General features: G+C 44.8%; 1 protein-coding gene across 1 annotated transcript in view; it reads left to right on the top strand.

The window, feature by feature from the left end:
* The window catches only part of LOC135704209 (connectin-like), a 53,721-nt gene extending 38,519 nt beyond the window's left edge, over positions 1–15,202 (top strand). The window contains exon 3 of the mRNA XM_065225673.1: positions 14,151–15,202. Coding sequence (XP_065081745.1) covers positions 14,151–14,797 — 647 coding nt within the window. The 3' untranslated portion in view covers positions 14,798–15,202. The remainder of the gene's footprint in view (positions 1–14,150) is intronic.
* Positions 15,203–15,932: the final 730 nt, after the last annotated feature.

Below are 15,932 nucleotides of genomic sequence, written 5' to 3'. Positions count from 1 at the left end.
GAAGTTGTACCACAAAAGCTGAAAGAAATTGAGAGTCAATTAGAGATGAGGCGTTATCTTCCTAAAACGGAAGAGCAATGTAGTCGTCAGGAAGCCTTACTCGATGTTATCTCGCGGATGGTCAAGGGGTATTTCGACGTGGACCTTCGGGCAGCAGCTGAGCAGGTTTCGGTCATACGAGTGTGTGCCATTCAAAATCCGACGTCAGCAGGTCCAGCCAACGAAGGCGAATTAGAGTTCTTACCAGGGGTCCAAAATGCGAGTCGTACCACGAACGTTGACAGCTCTCGTGCGGATGCCGACCTGATCAGCTTCATCGAGGATGTGGACCCAGTCTCACGTCATCAAGGGACGCCGAAAAACCCAGCAGAAAGCGGAACTGCTACTGGAGCTGTTCCAAGACAGCCTCTGGCTGGTGCGTTCAGCGCATCTCCATTTCATCAGAGAGTTCGAAGCGATCATACTAGTAATCCACGAAGACAAACGATGCTTGGAATCTCGGATGAACTCGGACGAAAAAGAAGACTTACGCAACCTTTTCCCACCTCTCTCGGAGGGCAACCAGTAGCCTCGCCGGTGTTGAGAAATCCGTTTTCACCTTGTAACGTGGATGGCTTATGGGAAACTCAGGTTTTTCAGAGCAACGTTCCGAGCAATTTGATGGCGGCGTGAGCATTCAGGACCGCCAGCTGGACGTGTGTTGAGTCCTGTACGGAAAGTAGTTGAGTCACTGACGCTACCTGCAAAAGAAAAGATGGATAGAAGTGAATTTGTTCACATATCGGAGATCGAAGAGTACGTCAAGGTGAACGTCAATCAAGTCCTAACTCAAGGTCCCCGAAGTGCCGGGATAACCCAGCCAGTCATTGTTAACCTGGTTGAACGACTCAACAGGGTTGAACTCAGCGACCCAGAAGTACCACAAAGTTCGAACGCAAATGGACAACCTCGAAGTGGACGATATCAAACGGCAAACCTGGATCCACCTCTGCAGTTGTCTAGAGGGATGCCGGCGTCGAGTGAAACGAGAAGAAATAATAGGAGTTCAGATACGGTCATGTTTTTTGGCCGACCTACGTCGACACTGTTACCGCCGACTTGGAACCGAGGAGTCCAAGATTACCACACCAGACGTGTAACATAATAGAGAAATGGCCGACATTCTCTGGCGATAACAATCCTGTCCCGGTTGTGGATTTTCTACGACAAGTCGAAATTTTGAGCCGGTCTTATCAAGTTACTCCTGAGGAACTTCGCATGCATGCACATCTTCTCTTCAAAGAGGATGCGTATGTTTGGTACACCGCATATGAAAGTCAGTTGAACTCATGGGAAACACTTCTAACCTACCTCAAGATGCGACCCGCTATTGTGAATGCATTTTTGGGTGATGAGAATTCGGATAGAGAACCCGATGACACGGAAGAAAGTTGTCTTCTAGCTCTTCAGGCGAGAAATTTAAAACAAGGATCTGCTAGCGTCCAAACCACCAAGTGGAATTTCGAGCACGAACGCAAACCACTGTTATGCTGGAACTGCCGCAAAAACGGACACATGCGGAGGGACTGCAATCAGAAAAAAAAAAATTTCTGCCACATTTGTGGGAATCCAGATACTACGGCTAATAGGTGTTCTGAGAAGCACAATTTGGAGCCCCGTGATTCCTCGTCAGAGAGGTCAAAAACGAGTAGAACCAGGGATTAGAAGGAACAGGTCTCCTGACGATACTGAAGAAAATGTTTCCAACCGTTCGTTTGAATATTTCTCCCAAAACTACAATATTAACTACCTGCCTTGAAATAGAGTCTCTAGCCGAGCACTCCAACAGCAACAGCAGTCTCTCAACTTGCGAGAGTGGCGCTTAAGCTGCTGAATGCCTGAAGCTTTTGCATTCGTTACAACGTAAAGATTTGGTCCGTTTTCGATCGCCCGTCCACAAAACCGGCTTGATAACTTCCCACAAATCTGCTTGCTAGCGGCGATAATCGGCGAAAGATGATCTGGGAAAGTACTTTGTAGGCCGCCTTAAGAATAGTGATCGCTCGATAGTTCTCACATTCTAGTTTGCCGCCTTTTTTATATACCGGGCATATTACTCCCTCTTTCCACTCCTCCAGTAGCTGTTCTGTATCCCAGATCCTGACTATCATTTTGATAAGTTCCGCTCCGATACCATCTTTCCCAGCTGTTTTGTTGTTCTTAAGCTGTCGGATAGCATCCTTAACTTCACCTATCGTGGGAGCAGGCATGTCCCCCTCATCCGATGTACCGACGAAGCCATTCCTCCTGCCGCCTTGGTACTCCGCCTCTGCGCCGTTTGGATGTTCATCGTTGTGCTGCTTCCACCTTTTAATAACCTCACGTTCGTCCGTTAAGATACCCCCTTTCTTATCCCGACACTTTTCGGTTCGCGGCACAAAGCCTTGGCGGGATCCGTTGAGTTTCTTGTAGAACTTGCGTGTTTCTTGAGAACGATACAGCTGCTCGATTTCTTTGCACTCCAGCTCTTCCAGGCGGCGCTTCTTTTCCCGAAAAAGATGGGTTTGCTGTCTTCGCATCTGTTTATATCGCTCCACATTATGACGGGTTCCTTGCTGCAGCATCGCCGCCCGCGCTGCGTTCTTCTCGTCCAAAACCGTCTGACACTCTTCGTCGAACCAATCGTTCCGAACCCAACGGCGCCTTCAGCAGCGCTGTTAATGGCTGCTTTCACGTTGCTCCAGCAGTCATCAAGAGGGGCTTCGGTGAGCTCTCCCTTGCACGTACTCAGTTGCGACTTCGGGCAGCTTCAGTCGCTCCAGATTGTACCGTGGCGGGCGACGGTACCGAATGTTGTTTTTAGCGCACCTTGACCATTAGAAGGTAGTGGTCCGAATTGACATTTGCGCCGCGATAGATCCTGATGTCGATAATGTCCGAGAAGTGCCTTCCGTCGATCAAAACGTGGTCGATTTGCGATTCTATCTGCTGCGGTGATCTCCAGGTGTACCGATATGGGAGGCTAAGAGACGGCGAAATCGATGAGTCTAAGGCCGTTGACGTTCGTTAGCTGGTGAGTGCTGAACTTTCCTATAACCGATCTGAATTCCCCCTCCTGGCCGACCTGACGATTTTGACGTCATGGCTTGGGCAGCTGTCGTATTCCCGTTCCAACTGCGCGTAAAAAGCGTCTTTATCGTCATCGTCACTTGCTAAGTGAGGGATGTGCACGTTGATTATGCTGACATTGAAGAAACGGCCTTTGATCCTCAACTTGCACATTCTGCTATCGATTGGCCACTACCCAATCACGCGCTTCTGCATTTCGCCCATCACGATGAAAGCTGTACCCAGCTCATGTGTATTGCCGCAGCTCTGGTAGATGGTATAACCATCCCTATACGTATGTACCGACGATCCCTTCCAGTAAACCTCCTGCAGCGCTATGATGTCGAACTTGCGGACCCTCAATTAATCGGAAAAAAACGCGGGTACTTCCCAAGAAATGGAGAGACTTGCAGTTCCAAGTTCCGAGTTTCCAATCGTTAGTACGTTTCCGTTGCTTGGGTCTATGCCGATTGTTCCGGTCCGTATTTACATTGATTGCTTCCTGTACTTTTGTTTTTGACGTAGGACTACGTCTGTGATTTCTATATGGGAGTACACTTTGTGAAAACCGAAAATGGAACATGTAACAAAATTATGAAAGATTTTGAACGTTAATAGCTCAGCTGCCCCAGGACCAATTTCAATAATTTTATCACCAATCGATCAGAAATATTTCTACAAATTTGTTAAATTTAAGACTTTATAATTTTTCAAAATGTCAATATTGAAAATTGCACGAATGTGCAACTGTTACTATGATAATTAAAATTATCACCGATTGCCTGCGAAAAATGATTTCCCTAACACAGATTTCAAAGTTGAATTCACGGCGTGGTGAGTTGTGGTGTTCTCCAGTACACAACAAAAGGCTGCCTGCAAGCAGCGAGCTGCAGCCCACATGAGCTTCCATAGAAGGAGGAAGAAGCCGCACCGCTATTGATTTGAATCAGTAGCTCTCCGTGAGTCGCTGTGGGCCATCTATGTTAAGCGCTAAAGAGTGTAAACAGAGAGAACCCCGCTCACATTCCTATTCCAACACAAAACACAAGCTCCTGCTGCAGTTAACAAATAAGATTTACGTTACCATTGCGTACAACTCCATAGGGCTGTTCCTTGTAGTTTTTGACGACTGGCTTGTAGGGCCTGCACCATTGTCTCGCCGGGGGACCATCGTGCACAGCACTGTTTAGAGTCCCGCGCTGGCACCAGGACGTTGATCAGCCGCTCCAAACATGGAGAACAGACGCCGTTTTGAGCCGCACCTCCATGGTGAACAGACGCTCGAAGACTGCACTCTCCGGAGAGAGGAGTCCCCCCCCCCTTCCACGTCAGCATACGACCAAGGTCCCACCGGGGTTGGTTACCCAATCTTCCCAATGGTTACTCGTACCCCAGCCGGCACCACGGGGAGGTAGGGATAGGAGTTACTGGATAAGATGCTAAGGACCGCTAGTGGGGTCTATTTCATACCAGCAGATACGCGAAGTATCAATGGTTCGCATTGTCCAGCCGTTTAACAGCCACTCCGTTAAACATATTACTGACGAGTTAACTCTTGGATACTCAGTACTTGTTTTAAATATATAAGATTTGAAAAACATTCATTGTGGTGAAAAATATTCAGAATATACTTTAAAAAACTATCAATGTTACCCCGTTTTACGGTACCACAAATTTGCTCAAAATGCTATCAGCTCATCATGTGACACATCAAATCACATTACAATCCAAAATTACGATAATTAGCTGTCCAGAATCACATCTGGGCATGTTTCGAGTGCCCCGGGGAAGTGGAAAGCTTCTGACTTAGGCCAAAATCAATCATGCGAAACATAAAATCACCTGAATTGCCACTACTAAGGTTATAGGCTAGGATTGAATCAATGGGAAAACTCAAAGGTTGTTTAGATATTCCATTTTCATGTTGATGTTAAAAAGTATGCTCCGTAATAGACCTTTTTGACGTTTAATCGTTTTTCTCTATCTAACACACAGGGATGAATGGATGGTTTGCTTTCCAACTAATCTGTTTCCCTCTTGCTTGCACTCCTTCAATTTAAATTGTGCATTAGTGTGCGCCGATTAAACGTCAAAAAGCACTATAGATCACTGCGTGAAACTTAACTAAAATTTCCCCGTCTCCTTTCCTCACCAGTGTGAAAAAAATGTATGTTGCTTCTCAGGAATATAACTTGAGAAGACGTTTGAGTCCGTATAAGGTTTTAGCTAATACACGGCATTCACCCCGGCGGCACATTTTATGTGAAAACATGAACTTAACGAAGTTCATAAGTTCCGTGCAAAGAGCTAGGAAATCGGAGTTGGTTATCACAATAGGAGGGACCTTTTCCTTCTTGGAATTAAGCCGGGAATGATCAATGGAATGTATACTTGAAGATAGATCATTCTCATCAGTTGTGAGCAAATCAAATTGTTTGCGCAATTTCATCAGAAGGGGATGAAGAGATTGCTCTTTTCTTTTGCATTTAGGCGCCATGGCGGCAGAAGAAAGTATCTACAAATCGACGTCCTAGCAGATTACTATAAGAATACATAGGATCGAAGACGATTACCACAGGTAGGGTCCAAACAAGGATCGAAGAAGAATAAGAATCGTAAAAGGTAGACATTTTGTATTACCTGCCGCTATGAAAAGTAAATAGATCCACACGACAAGAGAGCAGGATTCGGACTGAGCGGAATTATATCAAAAACCTCATAACAAGGGCAACCACACCTTTTTATAGATCTATAGCATTAATGCATTTGCGTGTATGCTAACCTGTGTGTATGTTTTCCCATAGAATGAAATACGATCCATTGTTGAATGCTCTGAAAACCACCTCCTCCTCGACGCTATAAATAGTTTACCAAACACAATAAAGCCGGTAATGACGGCTAGCTCTATCGCTTTATGAAATCGACCCCTCTGGAATGGCTCATCCCCGTGGATCACCCCTTTCAGTCATTCCCCTCCAGATCCATGGAAAGTTGATCATCAATCAAAATTACCGCAACAGCATGGTAACGGAGATCCCGCACGAGAAAATCGGTAATTGCAGGTGAAAATCACTCCTTCGCCCTTGCCGGCTGCCAACAACAGCATCCCATCCCTATAAAATCACGCATCAATCATTCGCTCGGAATTTGCACCTACACAGTGCAGCTACCTGTGCAGACAATTTGGCAGTCCGGTAATTTAAAATTTCATTAGCAAAATGTACCTCCCAGTCCGATGGTGGCCATTCCAGCGAAAAACTCCACCGCAAAATTTCCTGACAAAAAAATGGCAACAGATTCTTTTTTTTTCGGTTAAATTCAAGCACTTGGCAGCGCTTGTGGAGGACCGAGGTATCCTAAAATCAATCACTTTTTGTTTGCTCCAACACTGTCGGGCTGCCCCAAACGAGCAAGAGGGTAACTTTGACTACTTTTTTGCTCCACACTGCCGCCAGCACCGTTCGCTGCGATTGACGATGATGTTCGCAGGCGGCAGGGCAAGTTTAATTGAGAGCATGAACTGTTTCGAAAGTTTCCTTTTTTTATTATGCTAAATCGCTTGCAATAAACACCTCCCGATCCGGGAGAACCCAGCGACGACGATAATGGGGCGAGAGCAAAGAGGGATGCTGCTGTGGAGGGCACTCGATAATAAAGTTTGCTGAAAGCTGTGAAACTTCACGAGATTGAATGGGTGGTTAGTGGGGAAGTCTTAATTAATGTTGCTGATGGTGGTTTGAAAGTTTGGTGATGGTTTTCTTGCTTTTTTTTTCATATGCTAAATGGATTTGGAGAGGGTGGAGGGGGTGGTTTTTGGAACTGAGCAAGAGGGGATTTGTTATTTTAGTTTTGAGTGCGTACAGGTATTTTCGGATATTTTGTTTTCATCCGAACTTGTAATTTCCTAAACGTACTTCGGAAATCAAAAATACTCACAATTCAACTTTAGAATTCGAATCCAATACAATAAATCATTTCATTATGACACAGCTAAGTAAGCAGGACACATTTAGTTCACGCATAGAAGAACAATTTCATCATTTCGACCTTTAAACGATGTATCATTTTTGAAATAGGATTACATCTTTGTGGACTGGGGTGTAGATCAAAAAATGGTGTAACGAAATAGTGTCAGGTTTTAAACGCTTATGCCTTCGCCATTTATTGATGGATTTCAATTCGTATCACAACATTTGATTCAGATTTGATATAAGATTTGTTTCAGGGTGTCGACTCAATGATGAAAACCAATTTTCCTGATATACCCTGATTTGGCAGTAATTTTTGAAAAAAATACCAGCTACCGTACCTACCCTTTTTTGGCAACACGACCTCAGTGACGCTCAGCTTTTACTTTCTTCAGATATGTACTAGTGCTTCATGGCATTTTTTTTTCATGAAATACCCCTTGGACCTCTAACCCATGAAGAGTGGTCCAGTACAATCTCAAATTGAACTCGATACATTTTATAGTTTGTAACAAAGACAGAAATTGCGTGTTGCCAAAAACGGGAAGGCACCGCAATTTTCTAAATTCACAAATTTTAAACGTGGTAATCAGTTTAAGCAGTAACAGGGATGCTAATATGTTTGATAGCGATGTGTGAAGGAAACTGCAAGCATTTCGATATAAATATGCAAAAAAGGCTTGTTTAATCGCTTAAGGTTTTCAGCATGTTCACGATCCGTTTCATACCTCGATTTGCTTACCCTTAGAATTTCCTTTCTAGCTGTCTCCGAACTCAAGCTAGGAGCAGAAATTTACCCAGTTTTCTTACATCTTACATATGAAACGCTTTTCTTTAAAATCACTATATTTTTTCACCCATGAGCCCCCTGGGTCTAAAACAGCTCCACAAGCAAATTATTTCGGATAATACGATTAACCAAACGCTAATTCGCGGACAAACTCCTCCGTTGGAAAATCGTAACAAACAGCGCTTGCATATCCAACATTCTGTAAATTAATTCCATCTCAATGGCAATAGCAGCAGCATCACAATACGAAATCTTCACTGAGAAGCTAACTTTCCAAGCTGACAGGTTTACAATGTAGACCTAGAATAATCAAATTTTGCTCCAAAGCGCACAAAGGATTGATTTTTGTTGGACACATTTGGATGGAGCAGACGCACCAATCTACTCGAAGGTTAAATTTTGTCAGACACAATTAGATTTAACATCTATTAAGAGACGCACATACCTATTTGGTCGTTACATTTTGCAACAACCTACAAGGTCTAGCTCTACGAAAACTTATTTTTATCAACCCTCAGGATCAGGCATGGAAAATCGTTTACATTTACTTCGTGCATTCATTTACATTCATTGGCCTCTAACTTTTTTCATCATCAAAATTCCATAAAATGATGTCAATAATTAAAATCTGTATCTCTTATGTATGATGAACTAGAGCGGGTAAAACTTGTTTTTGTTTTTCAGTTAGTGTAATTTACATTCCCTGATAATCAATGGTTGGTTCTGTTCGCTCTGGGTCATCATACATAAGAGATACAGATTTGAAACATTAACAAAAGTTGTAGCTAATATTACAACCTACAAAACCTTCGTACATCATTTTCCGGATTTTCGCTAGAACCGGCTTTGAGATATCTGCCGAAAAGAGCTCAATCTCCCTCTGCTGCCGCCTTGGCCACCGACCACTTCCGACACCAATCAAAATTACCAGCCACACTATCCCTAGAAAGAAGACCATATCCATCCTCGGGGTCACAATTGACCGGAACTTTCGGTTCGGCACCCACCTTGATGATGTCAGGACTAATTGTCGAACACGTTTGAAAATCCTCCGCTCCCTCTCCGGGCCGCATAAAACGAGCAACAGGGCCATCGTATTCAATACCGCCAGAGCCATTGTTCATAGCCGACTGACCTACGGAATTGAGCTCCTCTGTGCGTTCAGCGATTCGGTCGTAACCCGACTAGCGCCGATATATAACCAGGCAACACGAATTGCGGCTGGACTGCTGCCCTCAACACCAGCCCATACCGCCTATATTGAAATCGGAGTGCTTCCCTTCCGATATAACATTGTGGAAACAATCTGTACCAGAGCCGTGGGCCTCGACGAAAAATTAAGCGGAGACGTAAAATTCTATCTCCTCACAGAAGGGAAACGAATCCTCCAGGAAATCGCTCACCAGGAGCTCCCCTGGTGGCCCAGCTCCACTCGAACGGAGCCAGAGAGTGGGCCAAATCCATGACCAAGCAGTTCCGAGCAGGAGACAACTCTACTGCAATGAGATTCTGCCTCACCGAATTACTACAAACACGGTACCACAACTACGAACTCCGTTTCACCGACGGCTCCAAGGCAGGAGGCAGGGTCAGCTTTGGAGTAACTGATGGACAGACCTCACACTTCTGGAGACTCCCCGATCAATGCTGCAGCCCTTCATTACGCAGCTTCCCCACCATCCTCCTCTCCGCTATGTGTACTAACTGACTCTGCTAGCGCCCTCGCGGCACTGTAATCCGCCACCGCCCGCCACCCCTGGATTCAGGCCATACAAAACCACACCCCCCTGGCTCCACTTTCATGTGGATACCGGGACACTGCGGAATTGCCGGGAACATAGAGGCAGACCACCTCGTAGCCATTGGACGTAGTGGCCGACTCGCCAACACCTCGGTCCCCAGACAGGACCTGAAAATTTGGATCAAGTCAACCCTCAGGACGGCATGGCACCGCGAATGGTTCGCCAGGAGGGACCTCTTCATCCGGAAGACCAAAGGGGTAACCCTTCCCTGGACAGATGTCCCAAGGTTTAACGACCAGAGATTCCTGTCCCGGTTAAGAACCCGCATCATCCGCATCACCCACAACATGGGGAGCAGCAGTGGCGGAAACTTCCGCCAAAGATGCGACACCTGTAGAACAACAATGACGGTAGAGCACATACTAATAAAGTGCCCTTGCTTCCACGGACCACGAGAACTCTACGGGATCCCGGGCAACATCCCTTCCCTGATTTTTCAGGTTTTTCAAGGTAGTCGACACCCTGCGTTTGCTATAAAGGGTGAAAACTATTGGAAATGGATCAAACTTTTTGGCCGCAATCAATCAATCGCGTGCTTGCTTTCTATGACTATCGATGGAACAAAGAGAGACAAACTGATTGAAGGGTTATAAGAGAGCGCGGCGAGTCTCCGCAACGAACGTCAGCTATTTCTGTGATTTCGACGATGCCGTCGATAACGAGAATTCTGCCGGTGAAGTGAAGCTTCCTCCACTTGTGGTAAAGAAAGTGTCACTCAAAACGCTCATTGGCGGTTTTGCATCGTTATGGGTCGCAGCTGAGTACAAACTCAGCAGGATCGGCACCAACGTGATGCTGCGTACAAAAGCGGAGTATGAAATGGCCAAGGCGGACTACTTCACGCATGACATCCCTGGTGAGAAGCCCTTCGAGGTGGTGATCAGGGGTCTACCAAAATTTGATCTCAAGGCGATCGAAGATGAAATCAAAGACCGGCACAAGCTGGCCAAAATCGCTGTTCTCCAGATGACGAGGAAAGATGAAAGCGTAAAGCCTTGCCCGGATCGCCTTTTCCATGGGGACTAAAAGCAAAAGAAAAGGGTAATCTCTTGATCCCCCTTCTGATGCAATTTATTTGAGCAATCAATTTGATATTCTCACGGATGATGAGAATGATCCAACATCCAGGCAAAATTCCATTAAACATTCCCGGCTTAAGGTGAAAGTTAATGCCTTTCTGTTGATACTGAATCCACATCCGTTCGAACTACACCCAAATTCAAAATGCACCAATACCAACAAGCATTGCAAATAAGGAAAATGTGAAGCATCGAAATTTTGACCGTATTCGTAAACACAATATTCTTGTATGATTATAATAATTATACTACTGAAATGACAACTTCAATTCAAAGATTCGAAGTTCATTACTTACCGTATCAATCAGACTAAGGCCTTGTTGTCCTCTGCTTTCCGAAGAAGTCTTCTCCACTCTACTTGATTCATGGCCACACTTCGCCAGCCTCGTAGTCTGTGAAGTGTCCACAGGTCGCCTTCTACTTGGTCAATCCACCTTGCCCACTGCGCGCCTCTTCTTCTTGTTTCTGTTGGGTTGCTTTCTAGAACCATTTTCACTGGGCAATGATTACGACGTGTGCAGCCCACCGTAGTCGCCCAATTTTTGCAATGTGGACGATGGATGGTTCTCCTAGCAGCTGGTGCAATTCGTGGTTCATTCGCCTCCTCCACGTTCCGTCATCCATCTGCACTCCACCGTAGATGGTACGTAACACCTTCCGTTCGAAAACACCAAGGGTGCGTTGGTCCTCCACGAGTATAGTCCAGGCCTCGTGGCCGTAGAGGACCATCGGTCTAATCAGCGCCTTGTAGACAGTAAACTTCGTGCGGCAACGAATTTTATTCGACCGGAGCGTTCTCCGGAGTGCAAAGTAGACACGATTCCCTGCCATAATGCGTCTTCGAATTTCTCTGCTGGTATCATTTTCGGCGGTCACCAATGAGCGCAAATACACGAACTCAGCGACCACCTCGATTTCGTCACCGTCAATCTGCACTCGGGGTAGGAGGCTAACATTGTCTTCCCTAGAACCTCTTCCATTCATGTATTTTGTCTTTGATGCGTTGATGGCAAGTCCAATCCGTTTAGCTTCAGCCTTCAATCTGATGAACGTTTCCGCCATAATGTCAATGTCATCGGCGAAGCCAAGAAGCTGGATGGACTTTCTGAAGATCGTGCCACTCGTGTCTATACCAGCTCTTCTGATCACACCTTCTAACGCGATGTTGAATAGCAGACACGAAAGTCCATCACCTTGCCGTAACCCCCTTCGAGATTCAAAGGGACTCGAGAGTGTCCCCGATACTCGAGCAACGCACATCACTCGATCCATCGTCACCTTGACCAATCGCGTCTGTTTATCCGGAAATCCGTACTCGTGCATAATATGCCATAGCTGATCTAAGATTCGAAGTTCAGGGAAGTCCTACTAATGCTCAGGGAAGTCTTGCCGTAGTTCAGGGAAAACCTGCTGAACTTCAGCGAAGTCCTGATGAAGTTCAGGGAAGCCCTGCCGAAAGTTCTGCTGAAAGTTCTGCTGAAAGTTCAGGAAAGTCCTTCCGAAGTTCAAGGAAGTCTTGCCGAAATTCAGGGAAGCGCTGCCGAAGTGATTTATGAGATTTTTCGGCTGGTACGTATGGAGATTTATTTTATATGGCTTTCTCAGTCTAGAGTAATCCAAACAGGGTGATGCAAAACTGACTGTTTGGATTACCCTAGATTGAGAAAGCCGTACAAAAGAAATCTCCTGCCGAAGTTCAGAGAACTCCTTCCGAAGTTCAGAGAAGGCTTATCAAAATTCAGAGAACTCCTGCTGAAGTTCAGCGAAGTCCTGCCGAAATTCAGAGAAGTACTACCGAAGTTCAGGGAAATTCTGCTGAAGTTCATGAAATTATCTAATTATCTTTAAAAATACCAAGATATAACAGAATACCTTCAGGCTGAAATTTTCGCAGAATATCCTCATATACTTGTAAAACAACATTTGATTGCTTAGGAAAACAAAATCTAATGCTTGAAATTGCGTTACAAAAAATAGTTTGCATTGAAATAATGCATTGCATATGTTGTCTTCGGAGGAAATGTTCCTAACAATATTTTGAAACGATCTACGGGAGTGAAATATGACGTTTCATACAAAATACTTGCGTAATTGTTGAGCAAAGTTAGCGACCACTATGATTGTGGTCCTAAAATTGAACTTAGAAAATGGTTTTCAGAAAATTTAAACAATAAATCAATCTTATAAAAATTGCTAGAGATAGCAAATTTCAGTTCTTTAACTTTGCACGGAAGAGTTTTTTCGATTGAGCGCTGCGTTATTTTGTAAAAAAAAATCGATGGCTGAGTCATTCCAATCCGATCCACTTTTACCTTAATGCCAAGAAATAAAAGGTCCCTTATATTGTGAGAACCACTTCCGATTTCCATTCTCTTCGCATGGAACTTTTGTACTTCGTTAAATTAAAATTTTCGCTTCAAATTGGTCGCCAGTGTATTGTGGTGAATCCCTTGTATTGGCTGAAACATTGGATTTATTTATACGTCTCTCAAGTACATTACTGGGAAGCAACATATTTTTTGCATATACGACACCAAAACTGCCGGCGCCGGTGGTGTAGTGGTAAGCGTGACTGCTTTCTAACACCCCAATGGGTCTGGGTTCAATCCCAGCCGAGGTCGGTTGGATTTTTCTGAGGCATAAAAATCTCTGGTCACGTCTTCCTTCGGAAGGGAAGTAAAGCCGTTGGTCCCGGCCCATGTGTGTTGAATGGGTGCGATATCCTACGCAGGTGTGGAAGCTGCCTTCCTGCACATTCGATTGCCGTCAATGGATGACAATCGATGTCCGTCGGTGATTGGCACTAGATTGCGGAACAGAGACCGACGTTAAATAAAGGAAATAAGACACCAAAACTGAACGCTTGTTCAAGGTTGAATTGAAAGGTCTGCCCAAAGGATCAGATCAAAGATGAATTGAACAAATTACTTTGAGTTGAGTCAGTCCAAGTAATCAAAATGAAAATGAAATTTCGTCCTGGCGTACATTAAGAAATAGTACACCTTCGAGAACAAAATTAAAAATTATGATTTGTTCTGACCCAAATAGTAATAAAATTGCCTTTATGAATCCTGCTGCCGCACATTTTTTATTCAGAAAAGCATTCTGCGTGAGAAACCAAATTAGCACTCTATTTTACTACTGTTTTAAAATAATCATAACGCATAAGATAACCCTAAGTCCTTTTGCTTCATTCCTCCCAAAAGAGCTATCGAAGCGGTCGTTCATTCGTTCATTCAGCACTAGTTCTTTAGAACCGTTCGTGAACGGCTTGCCCATCTCAAACATTTCTAGTCCGATGAAGACAATTTCCGAACACTGTCAATCAATGGTGGCTGTGTTGATTGAATCTTAAACTCTGAGATCTGTATAATTCCAATCATACATCTAATCCATCATTCCCCTTTTTTCCCTTTCCTTCCAGACAACCGGCTAGTCTGCGACTGCCGTCTGCTGTGGCTGTTCGATTTGCGCAATTCCACCAAAAACAAAAACCTCCGGAACACCCTGCAGCAGATGGAATGCCTGTACGAGCCGAAAGATAACCGCGGACTGGTTCCCAACTCGATCCAGAACCAAATGAGTGACTTTTCTCGGCCACATGACATACTCGGATACGATGACAGCACCGACTATGAAGACCCACTGCACCATCATCACGGATCGTACGGACTGCAACCACCGCCGGTTCATCGAAGTAGTGGTGTTGCCAGCAGCAGTAGCAGCAGTCAGCAAATGAACCATCACTTTCCGGCCCCGGTCAACGGATATCCACCGATTCAGGATCACTACGATCGAAGCGTGGGCCCACCGGCAAATCAACCCTTGAAAACCATCAACGGCAAGCAGGTGGTGACGCTTATGAAACTGCGGAAGGAGGACTTCCTTCCGTGTGTCAAGGACGGGCCCACTGAGCTACCACTGTCGCGGGAATCGATCGCAGTCGATCCGGGCTCGCGGTCGTCGGTCAGTGCGTCTACCGATTCCGGAGGTCCGACGCTGGGACGGAGTCTAGGCTCAGCCGCCGGGGTGTGTCTGCTGGCGGCGATGTTGACCGCAGCAGTGTGTTAGCTTTAAGCTTGCTGGAGGGGATGACGCTGGTAACTGAGAAAAAGTGAGGTAGTTAATGAATTTTATAAGTAAATTTAAAGTGCATCCCAAGGAATAAAAACGATGCTATGGGCATTTAGATGAACCTGTAACGTTCTCAATGTGTACTCGTGGAGTAAGGCTGATTGCGTGTATAATGGTTTCTGTGCGTGTGCGTTTAGTGGATGCTATCCAAAGTTATGTTTGTGTTTGATTTCTCAATTTAGTTGTTCTGCGAATTAGGCCAATTGGAATATCGACGCTTGGTAGGAACTGAAATCTATTAGTTTTAAATAGTTTACAGATTAATGGAGTGTGCAATGTTCAAACCGTTCGGGAAGGTATGATTAAAATATGCTTCGAATGATTGAAACAGGAGGCGTAGTGCTCTTTCAATTTCATCGTAAAATTCCAGCTGCCGTATCGAATACCACCGCACAGAGGTCGGAGATGGTAAAATCACGAACTTAATCGAATTGTGTATAAACTATTGACTTAATCTAAAAAGAGTCTTCTGAGAAAATGTATTCCCCACAATTGAAAATTTTCAAAAATGTACCATGGCCTATTGTATGTGTATGTATGTGTGAAGTTCAGCTCATTGACCACACGCTAACCACGTCTTACCTGTCGGATGGCCAGTTGGAGACAGGTCTGAAAAAATCACTGAAATTCATCAAAGTTCACTATGGATGAAAAATTCATTTCATAGTGAATGCTGGTGATTTTCTCATTATTTTTTCAACCCTGGTTGGGGAAAGAGGACGAATTACGGTGCGGCCAACCAACGACGATGGGAGCAGTGTTGCCAGAAGTTATATTTCTCTTGACCCTGCCAGCGTCAATTGACAGCTATTCGCAAGGTGTGTTGCTGTGAGCATTGCACTATGCTTTGGGTGTATCCCACATCCCATTGTTTATTTTCGGTTATGGTTGGAAAACGTCTATTGTTTACTAAATATATTTATCTATGTAATCAACCTCTTTATCGGCAGTTACAGCCGTGATTTTCAAAAAAAAAATCTTAGCCAACTCCAGGTGATAGTAAACGCTGGTTAAGTCTAGCTTGGTGAAAAATGTTGCCTCATTTAGCTTCACTTCCATTTCGTGGAGAAGC

The sequence above is a fragment of the Ochlerotatus camptorhynchus genome, unplaced genomic scaffold, assembly GCF_037179485.1.
Source record: "Ochlerotatus camptorhynchus isolate MF236.1 unplaced genomic scaffold, CSIRO-AGI_Acam_v1.1 ptg000232l, whole genome shotgun sequence".
NCBI lineage: Eukaryota > Metazoa > Arthropoda > Insecta > Diptera > Culicidae > Ochlerotatus > Ochlerotatus camptorhynchus.
The sequence above is the reverse complement of the archived record's forward strand: the minus strand, read 5'-3'. Positions and strand labels throughout refer to the sequence as shown.